Below are 24,374 nucleotides of genomic sequence, written 5' to 3' on the forward strand. Positions count from 1 at the left end.
GCCCCAAGCTGAGGACGCTGAGAACAGACCAAGTGGCGTCACTGTGGCCCTTGCCCTCAGTGTCCACACGGCTGGGAAGACCAACAAGTAAAATACTAAAGGAATGCATGTCCATTATGTGATTAAAATAGAACTACATATTAAAAACAAAGTGAAGTTACTGGAAAAAAGGATTCATGAGTATTTCACTTACATTGTCATTGATATTACAGATTACTTTTGCATAACATTTGTTGTTATCTCTTGATGGAATTGTCCACTCCAACGGCCAAAAGTAACTATGGTAAACCTGAGAAGACATACAAACAATTTAAGACCCATTATCTTAAGAAGTATGTTTGTCAAACACCAGCTGTGGATTAAAAATACTGGAGGCTCTTTGATACTCAGACTTTCATTAAATAATAAGATCCATGCAATAAATAGGAATTTGGTCAGATAGTAAATGACCTTAAACTTGTCAGGCCCCTTTGCTACAGGCTCATCCCTTAATTATATCTCAATCTCAGAAAAGTAAACCTTAAGTAATAACAACAACAAAAAGCAAGCAAACGAGAGAAAGAAGCCAGGTAATTACTTGCTGTCTTACATCAAAAAAACAAGCGAAAAAAATAACCCAACACTATCTTGCATAGGAATGACAACTTTGGGCAAGACAAGAGTAAGGTGCCAGGAACAATTACAGCAATTATCCAGTTCCTTGCTTGATGCTTCCAAAGACATTTCCTCCTTTGGAGGAATTTATAATTCACCAAAAGCAATGAAGAAAACAAGGAGGGAGGCAGGGAAGATGAGAGGTGGAAGGACGCAGGTATCTTGACTGATGCTTCATGAACTTAAATCTGGGTGACCACAGGGATTTTTTCCACCTCCAGCTGCCAGTCTTAATTCAAAACATATATGGTTGGCTACCCTTTTTTTTGTTTTTTTTAAAGATTTTGTTTATTTATTTGACAGGGAGAGATCACAAGTAGGCAGAGAGGCAGGCGGAGAGAGGGGGCAGAGAGAAGCAGGCTCCCCACCAAGCAGAGAGCCTGATGTGGGCTCGATCCCATGACCCCGGGATCATGACCTGAGCTGAAGGCAGAGGCTTAACCCACTGAGCCACCCAGACTCCCCTCGTTGGCCACCTTTTAAAAACATACCGATTATGTAGCCATTATAGTAAGTGTTCTTTGATGTTATAATACAATGTGAACTTTTAAAAAAATGTGGGTTACAAAACTGAATATATAGCATCATAGTATCACAACAATTACACAGGGAAAAGATAGTTAAAGAAATTACCCCAAATTGCTAACAACTGCTGTATTACCAACATAGATCTATGGATAACTGTTTCCTATTTCCATTTTCAAAATTTCAACTCAAATGCATTACTTTTATTTATTTATCTTAAAGATGTTACTTATTTTTTTGAGAGAGAGATGCAGAGAAAGCAGAGCAGAGAGGAGAGGAGAGGGAGAAGCAGGCTTCCCAGGGAGCAGGGAGCCCAAATCAGGGCTCAATCCCAGGACTCTGGGATCATGACCTGAGCTGAAACCTGATGCTTAACCGACTGAGCCACCCAGGTGCCCCAAAGGCATTACCTTTATAATGAAAAATGCAAATTCTAATAAAATGAAAGCCAAAGCCTGTCAAGAAAAATGAAATATATATTAAGAACCTTAAAACAGGGGCGCCTGGGTGGCTCAGTGGGTTAAGCCTCTGCTTTTGGCTCAGGTCATGATCTCAGGGTCCTGGGATCAAGCCCCGCATCGGGGTCTCTGCTCAGCAGGGAGCCTGCTTCCCCCCCTCTTTCTGCCGGCTTCTCTGCCTACTTGTGATCTCTCTCTCTCTCTCTCTGTCAAATGAATAAATAAAAAAAAGAATCTTTAAAAGAACCTTAAAACATAAGAATCTTTTGGTAGGAAAAAAAAAAAAGAATCTTTTGGTAGGAATCTATCTTCACAAAATAACCAGAGAAATACAGTGAATTATGAAGATGTTCATTGTTCTATTTATAATATAAACAATGGCTTAAATTATTTTATAGCATCCCAAAAAACTTAAGTCATTCTTTAAAAATGCTGTTTTTAGGGTGCAATGCTCATGACCTAACATTAACTGTAAAATAGAACAGAAAATTGCACACAAGACTTATGTACCTGCAATTATACATACACACACATATATACAATATATAAACACACAGAAAGAGACCAGAAGGAAATACGCCAAAATATTAACAGCAGTGATCTCTTTATGAATTACAATTTCCTTTTTTATATTTTCCTAATTTTCCAAACTTCCTATAACGAGGATATACTATTTTTATAGTCAGAAATGTTACTCATGCTGTACTAATAAGACCAAGATATTACATGCTACTGCTAACACATACAATAAGAAAAAGATTAAGAGATTTAAAATAGGCTTTTATTTCACAAAATTTACTCCAATTTACAAATCTGGTCTTCTGAAAGGTTTTACTGGAAACTTTTCTCCTGAATGATTAAAAGCACCAGTCTCTTTGGGTAGCATTGTGTAAACAAAAATAGTATATTTCACGCGTATGGTTCCTTGACTGTGGCAAAGTTAGAAGAGGGTAATGATACCAAAAAACCCACATGTCACTAACAGAATGGTTGAAATGCTGTTAAGTTTTAGTTCTCTTCTTTGTAATTCCCTCTATTTTTCATACTTACAAGAATATTGTTTTAACAATAAAAGGAACCAGTAAAAGCGGTTTCAAAAAATGGAAGTATTACTGGGTCAGCTGATAAGACTCAAAAACGGAAGGCAGATCATATCCAAGTATTCTATCAACATTAAACTTCCTAAAAGTGGTAACTATAATGTGGTTACTTAAGAAATACCCTGTTCGCAGGAAACACACACTGAAGAATTAAGGAGGAAAGGGGCATTTAACTTCCTTTCAAAAGGTGCAAGGAAAAAAAATACACAGAGAGATAAAAAGAGAATATGAAAAGTATAAAACAAATGGGCAAAATGTTGACAATCATGAATGTGAATTATAGGTTAACGAAAAGTTTTTGTACAATTTTTCATCTTTTCTGTAAGCTTGAAATTACTTTGAACAAAAAGCAGCAGTAACTTAACACAGGCATAAAGAATATAACTTACCTCAATATTTTCTTCCCCAAATCTCTCCACAGCTTTCTCCTCAGAAAGACCACAGGAACCATATTCCAATGGAGTAAACACAGTTGTTGGAACATTTTCATAGTCACACTGTTTCAGAAGGAAGAAGAGAGTTAATGCAGGAGAAATGAGAACTCAAAAAAGGGTATACATCAAAGAGGTTCAAAATCAAGAGGGGAAAGCAGACTAATAAATTTCTACCAAAAAGTATGGGAAGTCGCAACCCCAGGTATAAACCTACTACACTGAGAACCATTAACTCGTGTGACAGTTGTAACAGAGGTTTCAAGTCTGGTAAGATAGTCCTGAACAGGTTCATATGCCTTCTCCATCCATCTACCAACTGATGTTAACAATAAGGACACACTTTTTCTCCCTTTATAAAGCAGCCAAAAACAAGATGAGGGTACGCAATGCTGACAGTCTCATATTGGTGACAGGAATTAACAGACTTCTTTGGAAAATCAATTAGGTAATACCAGTTAAGAGCCATAAAAACCTTCTTTGCCAAGAACCCCACTCCTGGAAACCTATAATTTACTGTACAGAAAAAGCTACATGCTTTAATGGGGCAGGGCTGCAGTTCTCCTCAACAGTGGTAACATCATGAGCAGCTCTCAGATGCAAACGGGAAAGTGGCCCTGCAGTGTACACTGTCGGTATGGTGCTCTACAGCATTGAAGCGGAAGGCCACAGAAACCAAGTCACTGGTAGTACTTCCAAAGCATATCTTAACGATGTTACTGGTAGAAATGACAAAAGGATTCTGAAGTCAAACAAGTTTGTGAAGTGCAGGATTAAATAAATAAACCGGTTTCTCTACAATGGATTTCTCAGTCTTCAGTATACGGATACGAAGTGAGGAAGAGATTATGTAAATATCAAATGTGTTTGTAAATGTGATTTGGTAAAAACCTGCCGATCACATTTGTACACAGAGGGGAGCCTAAGTAACATTCTGCATTTAAAATATCAGATACTCAATTCCCCTTTAAAATGGTAGGGTAAGATCTTTAAAACCTGTCTCCCTCTAGAAACAATAAATATAATCCTTTTTCTCTAAACAGAACATAAACCCTTGGAACTCTGAATCGAAAGCATAGGCAGACGTCCACGGACAGCCATCATGGTGTATCAGGGACCAGAATTACCCTCCTGCTTTCAACAACAAGAAAACCAGACAAAGAGCAGGCAACACTTTCAGACACTGGACAACAGGCAATGCAGGACTGTGATCCCTGACAGAAGGGAAACACATGAGCCGAGGCCAGTGGTTTCTTGTTTACTGTCCAGAGCGCTAAGGACTGGGGGCAAGAGCAGGGAGCTCAGAGCCCAGCAGTGTCTGAGTCATGGAGATAGAGACCACCGTTCAAGGGAGTCAGGGTGGCTCGAAGCTGCAGGGTAGAGCTGCGCAAAAGAACTCCTGAAATCTGCAGAGATTTGGGCTGAGAATTAATCTATCAATGTGTCACAGGAGGTCCTCCAGGGTGAAGAAAGACCCACTGGAGAGGGGCGCCTGGGTGGCTCGGTTGCTAAGCGTCTGCCTTTAGCTCAGGTCGTGATCCCAGGGTCCTGGAATCAAGCCCTGCATCGGGCTCTCTTCTCAGTGGGAAGCCTGCTTCTCCCTCTCCCACTCCCCCTGCTTGTGTTCCCTCTTTTGCTGTGTCTTTCTCTGTCAAATAAATAAATAAAATCTTTAAAACAAAAAAAAAAAGAACCATTGGAGAGCAGGAGGCCCCCAAGTGACCAGAGCTCTTAGAGGACTGGAAATAGCTCCTGTTCCCTCAAGCCAGAGTAGAAAGAATTCATAAAGAGAATGGGGTAGAGTCCTCCAAGAGGCATCAGTTTAGTGGTAGAACTAAATCAGCCCTAGATATAAAGATGGCTATTGACAGACCCTAAAAAAGCACAAAAGCAAGTCTTACAAAAGGATAAAACTAATTCCACGTAACTTAATGGGCTGCCAGAACAAAATCCAACAATGTATAAAGGAATTCAATAAAACCAGCACCCAACAATGTAAAATGTACAATGTCCACATCCATCCAAAATAACAAAACATGCAAAGAAGCAAAAACACATGAGCCAATGCCAAGAGGAAAATCAATGAATAGAAACAGACACTGAAAATGAGATGGTGGAATCACCAGAGGACATTCAATGAGCTATTATAAATATGGTCTGTATATTCAAGCAAATAGAGAAAAACATGAACCTGCTGAGGGGAGAAAAGGAAAACGTTTTAAATAAATAAAACTTGTAGAGATTGAAAAAAACTATTTGAGGTGCAAACTACACAATATGGAATTAATAGCCTTAGTGCAGAAGATCAGCAAAGTTAAAGACATCACGACAGGTTCTTGAAAAAAAAAATAGAGAACAGAAACGGGGTTTGGAACATGAAAAGTTCATCAGAAGACTCCTGGGATAATACCGAGTGAACCAACATTCATTAATTGGAGGCTGAGGGGAAGAAAGGAAGAGGGAAGACAGAAAAAAACAAATGAATGGCTGAATATTTTCCTAATCTGATGAAAAGGATAAATAGATAAATCCAAGAATCTTGACAAACCCTAAGCAGAATAATTGTAAGGAAAAGGATGCCACGACTTACAATCATTTAGCAGTAATTGCTAAAACACAGTGATAAAAGGAAATCTTATAAAGAACAAAGATAAAAATGATAGCCTACTTGTGTTCAGAATCCATGCAACCAAAAGATAACAGACAAATCACTAGCTATTTAAAGAAACACAGTAAATCTAGAACTCTATACTGCAAGAAATATCTTCTAAAAAAACTGGAGGCAAAATAAACTTAAAAACAAAGAAACAACAAGTAGAAAAGGAATTCACCAGGAGCAGACATGCACTAAAATAACTATAAAAATAGGAAATTCTTCAGGCAAGAAACACTGTATCAAATGGAAATCTGGATCCATATAAAAGACAAGTTGTCCCGGGTTCCAAAAATGCAGGTTCCAATGGACTTAAATGGATGAACTGTTGTGGCCTAGCCTGGAAAATGTAATCCTTGTCTCCAACACTTCCATTTGGAGAATATACTACACAGTTTTCACAACAATCAACTCAATGAACTTTCAGAATACAACATATTCTGAAGTTGAAGATATTTATACTATGGCTTCTCTATGGTTTTCACATAAAATATTATACATATATAATATATCTATATTGTTTATTTTTAGTTTTAAAGTAGGCTCCACACCCAACACAGGGCTCGAACTCACAACTCTGAGATCAAGAGTTGCATGCTCTACCGACTGAGCCAGCCAGGCACCCCTAAAATATTCTATATATACTATAAAACTGAGTTAACAAATAAAGTACCACCTAAATAATAAAGTCACTCATGTTTACTGTTTGTAAAAACAAAGTATTTCAAGTGTTTGAGAGCAATTCTAAAAAGATCCAAGAAACAACAACTGGTCATTCTGCTGACATGTTCTGTCATACTGTGCTTTAAACTGGTGTGTGTGTCTTATCATGTGGCTTTTTAAACAAAGGGCTTAGTGGAATGTCCATCATTTACAGGCTGACTCAGCTTTATAGTCTTGTTTTTTATTTTTTTTTTTAATATTTCATTTATTTATTTGACAGAGAAAGAGATCACAAGTAAGCAGAGAGAGAGAGGAAGGGAAGCAGGCTCCCTGCTGAGCAGAGAGCCTGACATGGGGCTCGATCCCAGGACCCTGGGATCATGACCTGAGTCAAAGGCAGAGGCTTAACCCACTGAGCCACCCAGGTGCCCCTGTAGTCTGTTTTCTATCAGTTTCTGAAATGATAAAAACTTTTTTTTTTCTTCCCTTCATTTGTGTTTCCGAAAGAATGAAGTATTTTATTTAATGGCAAATATTTTTAAGTTTCAGAAGTTTAATTATTATTAAACATTAAAAATTTTCATTTAAATTTCCCCGATGTATTTTCCACTTCATTTTATTTAGGAAAATTATGTGTTACAAAAATGTTTGCAAATTTTTTTTTAAAGATTTTATTTATTTATTTGACAGAGAGAGATCACAAGTAGGCAGAGAGGCAGGCAGAAGGGGACGGGGAAGCAGGCTTCCTGCTGAGCAGAGAACCCATGCAGAGCTCGATCCCAGGACCCTGAGACCATGACCTGAGCCGAAGGCAGAGGCTTAACCCACTGAGCCACCCAGGCGCCCAAATGTTTGCAAATCTGATGGATTCTTTAATTCTTGAGATATCGTTCCTATCCACTATTCTTCTATAATCTATACTTCCCAAATCTTTCTTAGGCAATAAATCACCATGATTAAGACAGCAATACTTACAATCAGAACTGGACTAAATTTATGCCTGGGCTGCCTCCCAGCCTTGTGACCTCATACAGTTACCTAATTTCCCTGTACACGTCATCAACCTCCAGGGCTGCCCGGAGGCTGAATGAGATAAGGCTTACAGAGCACCTAGCTCAGTGCCAAGCGCGTGGCAAGCGCGCACATGTAGCACTTTGTTTCCCTTTCCTCCCAACGCTCTTGTGAAGTGGTGAGGAACAGAGGATAGCAATTTTGGAGGAAGGCACTAACACCCACAATTCAATCTGGGCTCCCTTAAAATCCCATAATGGATTTAACTCAGCTAGGTGCTGATGTTAAGCTAAACTTTTCAACAGAAAAGAGATCTTTTCTGAGAGCTGCTCCTTTAGGAGGAGGACAGATACGGATTCTCTCACCTTCTCAGGTATGCGGTAAAATTCTTAACACAGGTTGGGCAAGATTAAAGAGATTAATGCAGTTGTTTAAAAAAAAAAAAAAAGTGTGTGATTTCCCCAAATGCATTTAACCTAGATATCTACTGGCATTTCAATTTTATTTACTATACTAAAGGACGGACAGACCAGTGAGATTTCAAATGCAGAGATCTGAACAGCACCTGTTTATAATATAATTCCCTGAACGGTAAAAGCATTTGTCTTGTTATTAGAGTTAGACTAAAAATAAGGAAAAAAAACATAAAACAGAACAAAAAAAGAAAGCCCTTTTAGTTTCAACTCATATTAAATTCTGATGTTGATAAAACTTAAGGCACTTAAAGAAAAAATTTGCTCTACCTGCCAGAGAACAGAATGCAGTACCATGCCCACACATGGAAAGCCCTGCATGTTCAAAGTTGATGCAAAGATTCATTAAAGGTTTTTAAGAATTTTGTGCTACTTAATTTCAACTTTATGTAAGAGCAAATATTTGCATGTGCCTCCTTTGGTTATTTTTGTTATATAAAAAATCTCCGTTTTAGGAAAACACAAAGATACAAGGTCAAGAATAAATTCAATGCATTTCAGGCTACAGTTCTAGATACCCTTTTCTTGGTTTACCAGATACTCAAAAATTGCAACAATGAATACAAGACATAACTCATTCAAAGTAGTAGTTAAATTTATCCCAAACAGAATAATAACCAGCTGCTATGCCCTTAATGATCAATCTGGAATTAAAAACCCTTTTTAGCCTCCATCCATGCCACCATCCAAACTAACCCCAGGTACATCTTAAATGCCAGTCACAAATTCTACTAGCTGCCTTCTTTGAGGTTTCCATTACTGTAACCAACCTGGATCAACCCATGATGATTTATGGTAAGGAAAATGGGCAGATTCTAGGTGCTTTACAATCAATGTTCCTAGAATCCTTTCCAATAATTAGTTAGGAAGGAAATGTTGATAATGGGGAAGGCTATGCACATATGAGGGCAGGAAATAATACATGAGAAATCTCGGCACCTTCCCTCAGTTTTACTATGAACCTGTAACTGCTCTAAAAACTCATCTTAAAAAATTAGAATCTATTCTTGCCATCTTGTCCCATGAAACATATCTAAAAGTTTCAATTTCCTAGATGGATTTTTTTTTTTTTAAATCAGTTTAGGGGCGCCTGGGTGGCTCAGTGGGTTAATCCTCTGACTTTGGCTCAGGTCATGATTTCAGGGTCCTGGGATCGAGCCCCGCATCGGGCTCGCACTCAGCAGGGAGCCTGCTTCCCCCTCTCTCTCTGCCTGCCTGTGATCTCTCTCTGTGTTGAATAAATAAATAAAATCTTTAAAAAAAATCACTTTATTATTTATTATTGTTACTACTACTATTACTATTTATTTGACAGAGAAACAGCAAGAGAGGAAGACAAACAGGGGAGCAGGAGAGGGAGAAGCAGGCTTCCCACTGAGAAGGGAGCCCAATGTGGGGCTTGATCCCAGGACCTGGGGATCATGACCTGGGCCAAAGGCAGATGCTTAATGACTGAGCCACACAGGTGCCCCCCCCCAAAAAAATCCCTTTAGAACATTAATATAACACATTAAACATTCCAAAAGTGGAAGACATATTTTTTAAAATGACAGGGTAATTAAGCCTAAATATTGGTTTAACAGCTTTGCACACTGATATTATTACCTAGATCCTCAAATCCTTTTAAAGCCTAGATAGGTGCCATAAAAGGATTTAGAAAATTATACTTAAATTGGTAATAATGAAATTAATGTAAAATGCAACTATTATGCATATATGGAACATAGTAGCGCTGAAATTTGATTAACCGAGGTCATTTATTCCCAGTGTGGTCCCCAGAATGACAATTTTCATAATAAAGTCACAAATGTACAGCAGACTTAACAATGTCTTGGTTGGAATACAGTTAATAAAGCACAGCTAAGATGTCATCAGCAAGATAGCTAAATTATCCAAGACCTGGAAAACTTCACAGCTACCCCTAACTAGGGAACTGGTAGTACTATTAGTAACAGTATCAATACTGGGGCGCCTGGGTGCTCAGTCGGTTAAGTGTCCAACTCTTGGTTTTGGCTCAGGTTGTGATCTCATGGGTCGTGAGTTAGATCCCTGTGCAGGGCTCCACGCTCAGTACAGAGTCCACTGGAGATTCTCCCCCGCCCTCTGCCCCTTTCCCACTCACACAGTTTACGCGTGCTCGCTCTCTCTCAAATAAATAAATAAGTATTTTTAAAAAACAAACAAAACAAAACAAAAAAAAGTACCATCAATAGGTGTCAGCCACAAACTCACCTTCACAGTGGAGCCAGCATAAAGCCTCTGAGCCAGCAATCTTCCTGCCTGGATTGCTACTGGCGTGAGCTCCAGCTTCCCCTCCAATATATCCCCAATGGCATAGATGTAAGGCACATTGGTCTGCTCTTCATCTGTGACAGGTATTTTTCCAGTCCTGAAAATGCATTCAGTTAAAATCAATTACCACTATTACGTAGAATAAAATCTCTTTTCTCCCAAAGCAGCCCAAAACTGTGATCCTAGCTAAGGGCAACATTCAAATGCATTAAACTTAAAAATACATACATACAGGGTGCGTGGGTGGCTTAGTCCGTTAAGCATCTGACTCTTGATTTCAACTAGGTCATGATCTCAGGGTCATGCGGTCAAGCCCTGCAACAGGCTCCACGCTCAGCACGGGGCCTGCTTAAGATCCTATCTTCCTCTGCCTCTCCCCACCACACCACTACTCCCCCAATGTGCGCACTCTCCCTCTCTAAAAAAAATAAATACATACATAAAATAAAATAAAATTTTTTAAAAATACATTAAAAGCTTAGAGACAATTCTGGAATAAGAAAACTGTAAGGAACTCTGGAGGAAAACTACAACAGTGGTTAAGAATATGCAGATTCTACAGGTGACAGTCTGGCTGGGTAGAGGAACATGCAACTCTTGATCTTGGGGTTGGTTGTGTGACCCCCATGTTGGGTATAGAGATTACTTAAATAAATAAATATTTTTTTAAAAAAAGAGAGAAAAGAGGGCTCCTGGTGGTTCAGTTTGTTAAGCAACAGCCTTCAGATCAGGTCATGACCCTAGAGTCCCAGGATCAAGTTCCGCATCGGGTTCTTGTGCTCCCATTCTGTGTCTCTCAAATAAATAAATAAAATCTTTAAAAAAAAAAAATGTGTGGCTCCTAAATTGTAATAACCAGGTCTGTTGCTTATCACCTCTATGATGTTGGGGGGGCTATTTAATATCTCTCAGCTTCATTTTCCCACCTATAAATGGGAGCCACAGTAATGGAAAAACTACCAAGAAGTAAAAGGATATCATCTTCTACCTTAAGGGGCTGTGAGGATTGAATGAAAATGTGTACAAAATATTTAGCACAAAAGTCCATGGCTCACAGTAAGTGCAGAGTAAGTGTTAGCTGTTAACATCACACAAAAATCTAAGCTTTGGACCCACTGGAAACAGGCTAGCAGGTTTATCAAGTTATCATAACATTTGGTCTGCTAAATCTTATTGGTGACCTCAACAACTCTGTCTCTTCATCTTAGGAAAAAAATGAGTAAACAAAAATCCTCACAATCAGATTACAAAATCTCTTCTCCAAAATACAGGATATTCCTGAAAGAGGAGAAGCAACCTGTATTTTTACCTTCCCAGACATTCAGCATTCACAGCACCTGTTTTTACTTGGCCATAAGGAAGGAGATGTTGGGAAACAGCCCCAGGCAGCAGATAAGCAGCCACCCCCCATCTCAGTTATTTCCTCTGGTGCTACGGTCCAGAGGATTTTCACGCTTAACTCTGAAAACGGAAGTTTTCCATATGTGTAACTATCACTAGAAATACAGTGACCATCATCCTAAAACTTGGTAGAAGCATAGTTCAGATCTACATATTTAATGAAGCTCAAAGCACACACTTGCAATTAACTGTGGGGTTAGATTCCTTTTCTGGATACTATACATTAAAGAAACAAAATGCAAGCTGCTCTATCTTCCGTTTAGATTTGCAAAGGGAAAAAAAATAAAACAGGAAATACTGATGTGAGTGGCACTGAGAGTTTTCTCCAATTATAATAAAAACTAAAGCTAAAAATCTAAAATTCCGGGGCACCTGGGTGGCTCAGAGGGTTAAGCCTCTGCCTTTGGCTCAGGTCATGATCTCAGGGTCCTGGGATCAAGTCCCACATCAGGCTCTCTGCTCAGCAGGGAGCCAGCTTCTCCCTCTCCCTATGCCTGTCATACTACCTTCTTGTGCTCTTGCTCTCTGACTCTCTGTCAAATAAATAAGTAAATAAATAAAATCTTAAAAAAAAAATCTAAAATTCCACTATTGATCGGTATTACAAATAATTGAAATAGTATTCAATAAGACATTAATAAATTTTTTCTCTTACTTTTCATTTATCTTTACCCCCACGGTTTCTAAGCCAATTTTTCTTGTGCAAGCATCTCTTCCTATCGCCAGCAATACCTGAAAAATTATTAATTTTTAATCAGTGACTGTATCAAAAAGGCTGCACGTAAGTTACTTATCATTAAGCCAATCTGATTTCATTTTCGAGACCTGGAAATAAATATTTCATTAAGAAAGTAATGCAAGAGTTTAAACAAATTAAAGTATTTTTAAAATATATCCACTGAACAGGATATAGCAGAAATCCTTGTCCATTTATCAAGAAAAAGAAAGTTAACAATCCTTTAATAAATCTAGCCAAGCTTAAGGACGAAGACAGCATAGCCTATGACTGAATTATTTTTTTTTAAGTAGTGAGCTAGAGAGATTAAAATTTTTAAGGACAGAGAAGTTCTAGCTCATTTAAAAAGTTGGACGCCTATTTTAGGTATTTGACAAATGATGTTTTTAAGTTACACATAAAACAAATTATAGTATCACAAGCAATAGAGGTCTTAAAATGGGAATATCATCAAGGGTTTTAGAAACAGCAAACAGCCATTATATGTACCCAGCAAACATCCAGTAAGCATATTACCTGCTTTCTAATGAAGTAATGATCTGAGTCCACTGCTTACCGTATTATACTCTCCTTCAATGATTTCATCACTACTGGTGGACTTAGCTATCACCCTGAGTCGGCCTGGTGTCCCTGCTTCAATCTGTTCAACCTATAAAAGTAATAAAATTTTACTCCACAATAAGGAAAGGTACCAACCCTCTTCTATCAGGTTAACCCAAAGTTAAACACAAAATCTGGCTGGAAAGGTCCTTCATGTCCCATCTCCCTCACCTTAACACCATTAGGACAGTAAGAGGTTTTTGCCTTTTATCGCCTTCTTTCTTATTGCTTCGTGTTTGCTAGAAGGGCTTTCTTTCAAAGAGTTCCCAAACAGAATAAAATTGAAAGAGAAAGGTGGGAGAGGACTACAATTCCTAAAATCCAACTAAAGACTTGCTCTTCTTCCCAGGCTCCTATGTTGCAACTCACCCAGAACCATTAATCCCCTGGAGAGCCACTACTGCTCAAATTCAGAAACTCTCTTCCAACTACAGATGTGTGGCTTTGTCAACAAAGAACAGACAATGGAGTAAATCAAACATGAAATAGGTAACAGCTAGAAAGCCCTAAATAGTATAGTGAGCCAGGAGGTAGGTGTGTCCTAAGTAGGGGTGGTCTTCGGGTCAAGGATGTAAGGAGGAAGGAGCAAACTCTGGAGTCTGTGCTGTGCCCGATGGGATCAAACACACTAGCCTGTTACTCCAAGATGCCAACCATGACCTCCAGACTAGGTAGCGACAGACGAAAAACCTTATCAGCTGGAGGCTTCTGCCAGTCTATAGTTCACCTTTGTCCCTGACTGACAGCAAATCATGGATTTCTACAAAATATTTACTCAAAGAAACTCATAAAATCACCTGCAATTTCGGGGCGCCTGGGTGGCTCAATGGTTTAAGCCGCTGCCTTCGGCTCAGGTCATGATCTCAGGGTCCTGGGATCGAGTACCGCATCGGGCTCTCTGCTCGGCAGGGAGCCTGCTTCCCTCTCACTCTCTCTGCCTGCCTCTCTGCCTACTTGTGATCTCTCTCTGTCAAATAAATAAATAAAATCTTTAAAAAAAAAAAAAATCAGGGGCACCTGGGTGGCTCGGTGGGTTAAAGCCTCTGCCTTCAGCTCAGGTCATGATCCTGGAGTCCCAGGATCGGGCCCCGCATTGGGCTCTCTGCTCGGTGGGGAGCCTGCTTCTCCCTCTCTCTTGGCCTGCCTCTCTGCCTACTTGTGATCTCTGCCTGTCAAATAAATAAATAAAATCTTAAAAAAAAAAAAAAAAATCACCTGCAATTTCTACTCTACCTTGTAGTACAACCATTCTGTATGGGAAAACTGCCAAGTTAGGCTTTTCCTATATCTAAAACAATTTCTGCATTTAGAACAATTTTATTCCCCATCTCTCTGCACATCACACTGTGTTCTCTGTCCCAAACATGTTCTCTTCTTTCTCCCTGCAGAAGGCTGCTTCTACTAGGTCACTGGCTAACAAAACACAGCTTCACCAAGGTCTTCGGGGGTCAGAGAGACCCTGGGAACCCAAGTAAAATGTCAGGTGCACAGACATATTTATTTCACCGAGGCATAGTTCAGAAGATTCTCAAAGATGCCCAGAACTCTCCAAATGTTAAGACATTATAAAGGAATGGTCAATTAATCTTCAACAAAGGAGGCAAGAATATGCAATGGGAAAAAGACAGTCTCTTCAATAAATGGTGTTGGGAAACTGGACAGCTACATGCAAAAAACTGAAAGTGGCCACTTGCTTACACAAAAATAAAATTAAAAGGGATTAAGGCCTAATGTGAGACCTGAAACCATAAAAATCCTAGGAGAGAACATAGGCAGTAATTTCTCTGACATTGGCCTTAACAACAGTTTTTTAGATACATCTACTGAGGCAAGGGGGAAAAAAGCAAAAATGAACTATTGAGACTACATCAAAATAAAAAGCTCCGTACAGCGAAGGAAACAATCAACAGAACTAAAAGACAACCTACTGAATGGGAGAAGATATTTGCAAATGACATATCTGATACAGTTAGTATCCAATATATAAAGAATTTCAAAAAAAAAAAAAGAAGTGATTATACAACTCAACACCAAAAAAAACAAATAATCCAACTAAAAAATGGGCAGAAAGTGGGTCACCTGAATGGCTCAGTTGGTTAGGCATCTTGACTCTTGATCTCAGACCAGGTCTTGATCTGGTCATGAATTCAAGCTCCGTAGAGCCCACTTAAAAAAAGGGGCAGAAGACATGAACAGACATTTCTCTGAAGAAGGCATCCAGATGGCCAACAGGCACATGAAAAGACGATCAATAACACTCATCATCAGGAAATGCTAATCAAAACCACAATGAGAGGGGAACGCCTGGATGGCCCAATGAGTTAAACGTCTGCCTTCAGTTCAGGTCATGATCTCAGGGTCGTGGGATCCAGCCCTGTTATGACGTTCCCTGTTCCACAGGGAGTCTGCTTCTCCTTCCCCCTCTATCCCCCATCCCCCGCTCCTGCTCTCTCTCAAATAAATTTAAAAAAAATGTTAAAAAAAAAAAAAAAAACCCAGAATGAGATATTACTTTACACCTGTCAGAATAGCTAATATCAAAAAATACAAGAAACAAGTGTTGGCGAGGATGTGGAGAAATAGGAACCCTCGTGCACTGCTAGTGGGAATGCAAACTGGTGCAGCCACTGCGGAAGACAATAAGGAGCTTCCTTAAAAAATTAAAAATAGGGGTGCCTGGTGGCTCAGTGGGTTAAGGCCTCTCTGCCTTTGGCTCGGGTCATGATCTCAGGGTCCTGGGATTGGCCCCGCATCGGGCTCTCTGCTCAGTAGGGAGCCTGCTTCCCCCACCCCGTCTCTGCCTGCCTCTCTGCCTACTTGTGATCTACGTCTGCCAAATAAATAAATAAAAACTTAAAAAAAAATTAAAAACAGAGGGGCGCCTAGATTACTCAGATAGTCCACCTTTTGGTTTTGGCTCAGGTCATGATCTCAGGGTCCCGGGACAGAGCCCCTCGACAGGCTCTGCACTCTGCTTATTCCTCTCCCTCCCTCTCTGCCCCTTCCCCCATCCCCACTCGTGTGTACACACTCTCTCTAGAATAAATAAAATCTTTTTAAAAAATGTTAAAACTAGGGGGCGCCTGGGTGGCTCAGTGGGTTAAAGCCTCTGCCTTCGGCTCGGGTCATGATCCCGGGGTCCTGGGATCGAGCCCCGCATCAGGCTCTCTGCTCGGCAGGGAGTCTGCTTCCCACTCTCTCTCTGCCTGCCTCTCTGCCTGCTTCTGCTCTCTGTCAAATAAATAAATAAAATCTTTAAAAAAAAAAAAATGTTAAAACTAGAATTGCCCTATGATTCAGTAATTGTACTACCAGGTATTTACCCAAAGAACATGAAAACATTAAATCAAAAGGATATGGGCACCCCTATGTTTATCGCAGCACTGTCTACAATAGCCAACTTACGGAAGCACTCCAAGTATCCATTAGCAGATGAATTAAGATGTAGTTTACACAAACAATGGAATATCACTCAGCCATAAAAAAAGAATGAAATCTTGTCATTTGCAACAACATGGATGGAGCTAGAGAGTATAATGCCAAGCAAAATAAGTCAGAGAAAGACAAATACCGTATCATTTCACTCATATGTGGAATTTAAGAAACAAGACAAACACATGAAAGAAAAAAGAGAGACAAACTAAAAAACAGACTCTTAACTACGGAGAACAAACGGATGGTTCCCAGAGGGCAGGTGGGTGGGGAGATGGATAAAGTAGGTGATGGGGATTAAGGAGGGCACTTATCATGATAAGCACTGATTAATGTATAGAACTGGTGAATCACTGTATTACACACCTGAAACTAATATAACACTGCATGTTAACTACACTGGAATTTTAAAAAAGACATTACAGGAAGAGGTTACTCTTCTATCAGAATGTGTACGTCCAGCTGTTGTTTTCTAATCCCAGTCCTAGTGCAAACATAGCTTATCTACCTCCACTCCCTAAAAATCAACTCAGTAGTCAAGTACTGATAACTTCCAGGTCATCTGCTACCTAATCCTCGTTATAATATTGGAAGATAAGTTCATTTTAGATTTACTGTGCCAGGTTCTGTTCTGATTACTTTCTAAGAGTCAGCTAATGCAATCTTCACAGGAACTCTGAGATGGGTGTTCTTATCATCCTGATTTTACAGAAGAAACTGAAGCTCTGAGAGGTTAAGGAATTCCCCCAGTCATCTGGCGAGAAAATGGCAGAATAGTACTGAAAGCAGGTCGTGCTCATCCCAGTGCTCACTCTACCCATCAACATTAAGAGATCCTTAAAATGGTGCTACAAAGCATCTAAGTTAAGCCCCTGAACAAACAACAGCTAAAGTTCCTTATGTTGTGTCAACACAACAGTCTCATCTTCACCTGCTCTAAAAGAAACTTCTCTATCAGTCTGAGATACAAGAAGTGAGTGATTTTGTCACTTCTATACATCAAAATAGCTGTGGTCATGGTAACAACTCCCAGTGTAACTTGGCATATTTTTCAATCTTTTCGAAAGAAGATTAAATGAGCAAAAAAGGCCAGCCCATATAACAAAATTAGATAATCATTCTCAGAGAAGCCAGAATAATACAGTGTGCATCTGTAGACTACACGGCAAACCAAGGGCAAACGTCTTATGAAAAAAATTTAAAAACCAGTCCAGTCTTGAACTCTTATTTAAATCACTGGTGTGTATAGAGAAACAAAGGATAACAGACCAAAAACTATAACATAAAGGGATGCCTGAAGGGAAGCATGAAACAAAAGAGAACCAAAGATAAGAAAGCTGAGAAGACAATAGACATTATTAACTTGCAGCTAAGAACAAAACTGTTTAGGCGGTAGCAGGTCCAAGTTTATATAACAATATCACAGGTTAGGCACTGCAGCATTCCCAACGGTTTATAATGCTGAAAGAAAAGCTCCCATCACCAACCCCAACACTCTCTATCCTGCCTTTTAAACATAACTATAAAACCAACAACCCTACCAGCAACTCCACTTACTTTTATTGGTACAAACTGTTTGATAAACTTGACACCATGTTCTTCCATATGTTCACCAATTTTGTTGGCCATGTCCTGGTCAAATCCTCTAAGAAGAATGGATCGGACCATAACAGTAACATCTAAGCCAATGCCAGCAAGAAATCCAGCGCATTCGAGGGCAACATAGGATGCTCCAACCACCAGCGTCTTACCCGGGCAATAAGGTAAGGAGAAAAGATCATCACTGAAAAGCAATTAAAAAAAAAAAGGAAAAAAAGAAAGAAATTGAAAATGTTCATATGTGAGTAATGACTAAATCAAAGTAAAATTTTTGGTTTCTTAAGAACAATACACTTTTAAGATTAAAAACATTCAATCAGCTCCATATATAATATATGAAAAGTGTTTACAAGGCCCTAGACACTGTCCCTCTCTTGCTACTCAGCTGCTTTGGGAGTAGCTCAAGTGCCCATGGCCAAACACAGCAAACTGTATAACTCACGGTCAAACAAAATAATTTTGAACTTGTTTGGAATAATTCTCCACTAATGTGTTTTAATACGTATATTTGCAAACCCAAACCCCCATCCCTCATCTCAGCACCACAAAGCTCTCTCCAATGCGGCAAATCTGTGATACTTCTTTTTATCGGGAACACCAATTATCAAGAATAGAGAGCAGAGTAGAAGAAAACTTCCAACATAAATGTTTTGTAAAATAAAAACCAACTATAAAAAGTAAAACCTAGGGGCGCCTGGGTGGCTCAGTGGGTTAAGCCTCTGCCTTCGGCTCAGGTCATGATCTCAGGGTCCTGGGATCGAGCCCTGAATCGGGCTCTCTGCTCAGGGGGAGCCTGCTTCCCCCTCTCTCTCTGCCTGCCTCTCTGCCTACTTGTGATCTCTGTCTGTCAAATAAATAAATAAATAATCTTATTTTTAAAAAAAAGTAAAACCTGACAAAATCTTTTAGTCAAGTGAAGAATATACAAGACATGAGAGAGATCAGAAAGGCACTGTTAGGAAATGAGTTTGTTTTTTTTTTTTTAATATGAGAAAGGAAGCTATCTAAGACAACAAAGAGAACTGTTGCCATCAGAGCTGCCCCTATATGAAGCACAAAGGAAAAAAACTGTATATTCTCCCCCTCAAAAAAGGGCCCAAAAAGAATAATTTATAACACAATCAGGAACTCCTGGGCAAAAAGCATCCAAGAGGACATATTTATCAACAACCTGTCTTAATGTTGTTGTAATGTGAAATTCCTTATTGAATTCCTAATGTGAATTGTTAGGTCACCATATGATCACCTGGTGAGCAAAATAAATCACACAGTCAAATCTTGCTTGACCCACTTACTTCAGAAGGCCAACTGCACTGACACTGTGCCCACGCGGAACAGCAAGGAGGAGGGCCTAGGGTTCTACACGGTCTGCCATCCGTCACTGTTTTAGCGTCCACATGAATATCCATCTAGTTTTAAATGTTAGACATTTCTGGGAGCCTGGGTGGCTCAGTGGGTTAAAGCCTCTGCCTTCGGCTCAGGTCATGATCTCAGGGCCCTGGGATGGAGCCCCGCATCAGGCTTTCTGCTCAGCGGGGAGCCTGCTTCCCTTCCTCTCTCTCTGCCTGCCTCTCTGCCTACTTGTGATCTCTGTCTGTCAAATAAATAAATAAAATCTTTTAAAAAAAAGTTAGACATGTCTAATATACACTCACACATATGTACATTCCCAACATAAATCTGTATGTCAGCAGTGATGTTAACTGAGTGGTAAGAAGACCAATGTTTACAGTCCTGAATTCTTAAATGTTCTCGCGCATAAAATAATTTTTCCCTTCTCTTTTTCCCAATTCCCTATCCCTTTGGGCAAAAATGTGGCAAAACACTCTGAAGTTCTAGAAATGGACTGAATGGGTTTGAAGGAAAAAAACCTGAAAAGCAGAATTCTGCAATGGGCTTCTCTTACCTGCTGATGCAGTACTCTCTGTCACCAGGGATGCCCAAGTAACGTGGCCTCTCGCCGGTAGCAATGAGAAATCGCTCTGCTGAATAAATTTTTTCTTTGCCTTTGTTATTTGTTGCCTACAAAGAAACCAATGTCAACTTTTAGTAAGTTATTACTCATCAGAACTGTAGACCTGATAGTTAACAAAGGCCATTCACATTATCCAATTTTATCTTCATAAAAATTTGGTAATATGTAAGATGTTGAGGGTCTGAGTAGTTAACAGGCTAGTTCAAAATCATAAATCTATTAAATGGCAGAGCAAAGACTCAAATCCAGGTAATCTGGCCCCAAATCCAGTACGGTCACACTCCCACCCCACAAGAGAAAGGCCTGGAAGATGGGACTGCAAAATCGCCAAACTGGACAGTTTGGGTCACCATGGCTTTTCCTTCTTTTAAGAGAATCACTTTCTCTTTTCCTCCCCTACCCCCAACCTATCACACAATTACCTTAATCCTGTGAGGACCCACAAACTGCCCATAGGCATTCTCATAGGTGACTTTCTTCTCCCTCAGAGCTACCCGGTAGCCCCAGTTCAGAGAGCCAATGTGGTTCTGTACAGCTTCTGTCATTTTATTCCAGTCATGTTTCACTGCACAACAAGAGAAGAAGAAATGTTTTTAGCTTTTCAACTGCCAGGCAAAGATCATTATTCAGTGACTATTCAGTGACATGGAATACAAAGAGCAGAGCTTTTAGTCTAAAAGAGCAGGGCCCTTCATTCCAAGCATATAAACAACTTTTTCATGCTCAATTATTCTTTCCTTTTTAGAACACTACCATACAATTCATCATGCAAGGCTTCCTGACAATTCTTAAAACTAAAATAACTAGGCATAAACTTTTTTTCTTTTTTAGAAATGAACAGGAATTTTACTTTGATTATAAATACTGATTGCTGGGGTAATGAGGTGTGGTAAAGTCTGGGATTCTGTATTTTTTTTTTTTTAAGATTTTATTTATTTATTTGACAGAGATCACAAGTAGGCAGAGAGGCAGGCAGAGAGAGAGGGGGAAACAGGCTCCCCGCTGAGCAGGGAGCCCGATGTGGGGCTTGATCCCAGGGCCCTGAGATCATGACCTGAGCCGAAGACAGAGGCTTTAACCCACCGAGCCAGCCAGGCGCCCCTGGGATTCTGTATTTGTAACAATCCCCAAGGGATCCTGATGTAGCCAGGTTTGGAGTTAGTAAACTGGTAACAATCTAGACCGGAGGCCAGCAAACAAAGGCCAACTAAAGGGACGCCTGGGTGGCTCAGTCGGTTGGGCATCTGTCTTCGGCTCAGGTCATGATCCCAGGGTTCTGGGATGGAGTCCCACATTGGGCTCCCTGCTCAGCAAGGAGCGTGCTTCTCCCTCTGCCCGCTTCCCTGCTTGTGCTCTCTCAATCCCCCTGACAAATAAATAAATAAAAATCTTTTTTAAAAATTACAAAATATTAAAAAAAAAAAACAAAGGCCAACTAAGGTGCCACTGCCAAATGTAGCCTGTCACCTTTTTAATAAAATTTATACACCCATGATCACTTATATACATACATCATCTAGGGCTTCTTTTGTGCCACAATAACAGAGCTGAGTAGTTGTGACAGGGATCATTGGGCCTGTGAAACCTAAAAGATTTACTATCTGGCCCTTTACATAAAAAGTTTGCAGACCCTTGATCTAGACAGAGTTATTAAGAATGCCTCACTGTCCCCCAAATCCCCGTTTCACCAAAGAGAGGAAGAGTTTTTAATTCTATCATAAAATGAATCCTTTGAGGGGCGCCTGGGTGACTCAGTCAGTTGGGCATCCGACTCAATTTCGGCTCAGGTCATGGTCTGACCATGAGGTCGAGCCCTGGGTCGGGCTCCACACTCAGTGGGGAGTCTGCTCCAGATTCGCTCTCTCCCTTTGCTCCTCCTTGTGCATACACGCTTGTGTGCGCGCGCACTCTCTCTCTCTCTGAAATAAATCTTTCTTAAAAAAATGAATCCTTTGAGTCAGGCACTAATATATTAAATTTCAATGGATAAAAATGAATCACTCACTAATAACTTATCAATGACTAGAAAAAAATAGAGTGCAGATAAAATATACTCGGTGATAGGACAAAGGCAGGTCCTAGGAAAGCTGTGGTCTGCAAGGAAGGAAAAGAGAATCAACATATACTGAAAGATCTGCCATGGAAATGAGAAGTCTGAATCTTAAGAATCAGGGTTAGTAAGTAGCTTGGCCACATAAGAAGCTGTGAACCAAGTCTATGCCACCCAACAGCCAGCCTCTAGATCTGGGAAAGACAACACCAAAACTGGTCTGTGGCCTCCCAGAGAATAGATCATCGATATTCAATTCACAGAATCAAAATGTTAGACTTTGAGACATCAATTAAAACAGACAGTGACTACAGAACCCACTGTGATTGCAACGCTGAGAGGATGGTGTGCTGGGAGGCGGGGCTGGGGAGTGCTGAGGGAGCCCTGCCAACCCACCCATCTGGCCTCAGTCTAGCAACACTGAAAGAGAAAAGACAAGATTCACTTTTGCTCCCTCCCCCAGGAATGGAATAGAATAGTGTAACTCACTAGGCCAACCATTTAGCTGAAATAATTACCAACATTTTGCCAATTTCATTTCATATACCCCTCCTTTTCACTAGAATATTTAAGATTTTACTTGACTGTGTGCATGTGTGTGCATGAGCAAAGGGAGGGGCAGAAAAAGAGGGAGAGGGAGAAACAGACTCCCAGCTGAGCACAGAAGCTGACATGGAGCTGAATCCCAGGACCCTGAGATCATGATCTGAGCCAAAATCAGACCGACTGAGCCACCCAGGTGCCCCTTTACTAGAATATTTTAAGCAAATCCCAAACACTTTATTGGTGATGTGTTTGGCTGTTATAGTGATTTAGGAATGACCAAAGGCCACTAATGCTAAATATCCTTCACCATAGTTTCTTACAATTAGGAGGGGTCCAGCCCAAAGTGCCAATAATGCCCCCATGGAGAAATAATGAACCAGACTACAGGTAGGATTGATTCACTTCTGAAATTTCACAATCACAGAACTATTAAATGGACTATACTCTGCTAATCCATCAGGAGATACTATATTCTAAGTTTAAGACATAGTTGAGATTAAATAATAGCACCAAAAAAATTCAATTATTTCAAAATTCAAGTTTGACAATTAGACCTATCCCGACCTTAATTCTGTTAAAGCTTTCCTTTGTGATTATCAGGCCCCACCTAATTTTCATATTCCTCAAACCCTCTTTTCTACCGAAGTTCGTTCCTTATCCTCTGGTATAATAGGCGGTTACCCTCACCCCCAGTCTCTAGTGTGATTATGTTCGGCAGAAGGAACTCAAAACTTTCAGCCACCCAGTTTGGGATTCAGCATCGGGAAACTCTAGCTGCTCCTATGGTCCTGATCTTGCATTTCATTCTGAGAATTAAGTTCCTATCTTGTAAAATCCAAATACTTACTTTATAAAACTACTGGTGGTAAATGGATCCTTGCTGGACTATGGATGGTAACACACCTGGAACCCTAGTTCTCTAGAGTCACACTGCCTTCTGATAACACCCCAAATCCACCACCTCCTTGAATTCCCAAACACTACCTGGATACTCCACATCCCCACTCATCCCATCTGCCAGTATAGTCCAGCATTTCTCCTGTCTCCAGATTCAGCCAGCCTGGTCTACCAGTTATAACCCAATGCTAAGCTTCTGCAATATAGATTCTAGCTGAGCAGGTAAGGCGTGTAATTTACTTGTGTGTGACATTAATGACCACCACAGCAGCTGGATCTTAGAGCCAGCTGTCTGTTGCTTCTGATCTGACCATATCCTACTAAAGAAAGCTGGGCCACGCTCTTAACTTCAACAAGAGTAATCAGACTAACTGAACTTGTGGTATCTTTAACATCTTCAGTGTACCTACTTATTTGAACTTCAAAACACCTAAAGAGGTACAGATTACTTCCATGATATACACAGGGAGATCAAGGATGGATGATCTACCAAAGGCCACACACTGATTCAGTGGCAGCCACAGATACACTATATGTGAAACATCAGGTGTGTGTAAGAAGAATTGATCCTATAACCTCACAATGATCTTGCTTTCTTTGTAATGATAATGGAATCCTAAAACTTCAAATACTTAATTTTTTAAAGGCATATTTAATTCCTGAGCACAGGGGAACTTAAATTGATAAATCTAAAAAATATAAAGCAAACAAATCTTCCAGAAAGGATCAATTCATCCAGTTTACATGACTGAGCTCTAGTAATTTTCTTTTTTTTTAAGGCTTGAGACTTTCTTTGTACAATCTGAGTCTGGAGCTTTAGAAAAAGAGCAGATCAGAGCTGAGTCCTACACGTGTCACTCCCCCTGTCACAGTCAGAT

At 40.0% G+C, this 24,374-nt stretch overlaps 1 protein-coding gene across 4 annotated transcripts in view; it reads right to left on the reverse strand.

Moving 5' to 3' along the window:
* The window catches only part of TXNRD1 (thioredoxin reductase 1), a 94,060-nt gene that overhangs the window by 16,909 nt on the left and 52,777 nt on the right, over nucleotides 1-24,374 (reverse strand). For all 4 annotated transcript variants that reach the window (XM_080811402.1, XM_080811403.1, XM_080811404.1 and 1 more), the window contains 8 exons: nucleotides 20,426-20,568; nucleotides 19,935-20,050; nucleotides 17,987-18,212; nucleotides 12,954-13,046; nucleotides 12,317-12,393; nucleotides 10,201-10,357; nucleotides 3,127-3,234; nucleotides 194-289 (listed from right to left, as the gene is read on the reverse strand). In XM_080811402.1, the coding sequence (XP_080667528.1) occupies nucleotides 194-289; nucleotides 3,127-3,234; nucleotides 10,201-10,357; nucleotides 12,317-12,393; nucleotides 12,954-13,046; nucleotides 17,987-18,212; nucleotides 19,935-20,050; nucleotides 20,426-20,568 (1,016 nt within the window). The remainder of the gene's footprint in view (nucleotides 1-193; nucleotides 290-3,126; nucleotides 3,235-10,200; nucleotides 10,358-12,316; nucleotides 12,394-12,953; nucleotides 13,047-17,986; nucleotides 18,213-19,934; nucleotides 20,051-20,425; nucleotides 20,569-24,374) is intronic.

This window comes from Martes martes, assembly GCF_963455335.1.
Source record: "Martes martes genome assembly, chromosome: 8".
In the NCBI taxonomy this organism is placed as follows: Eukaryota; Metazoa; Chordata; class Mammalia; order Carnivora; family Mustelidae; genus Martes; species Martes martes.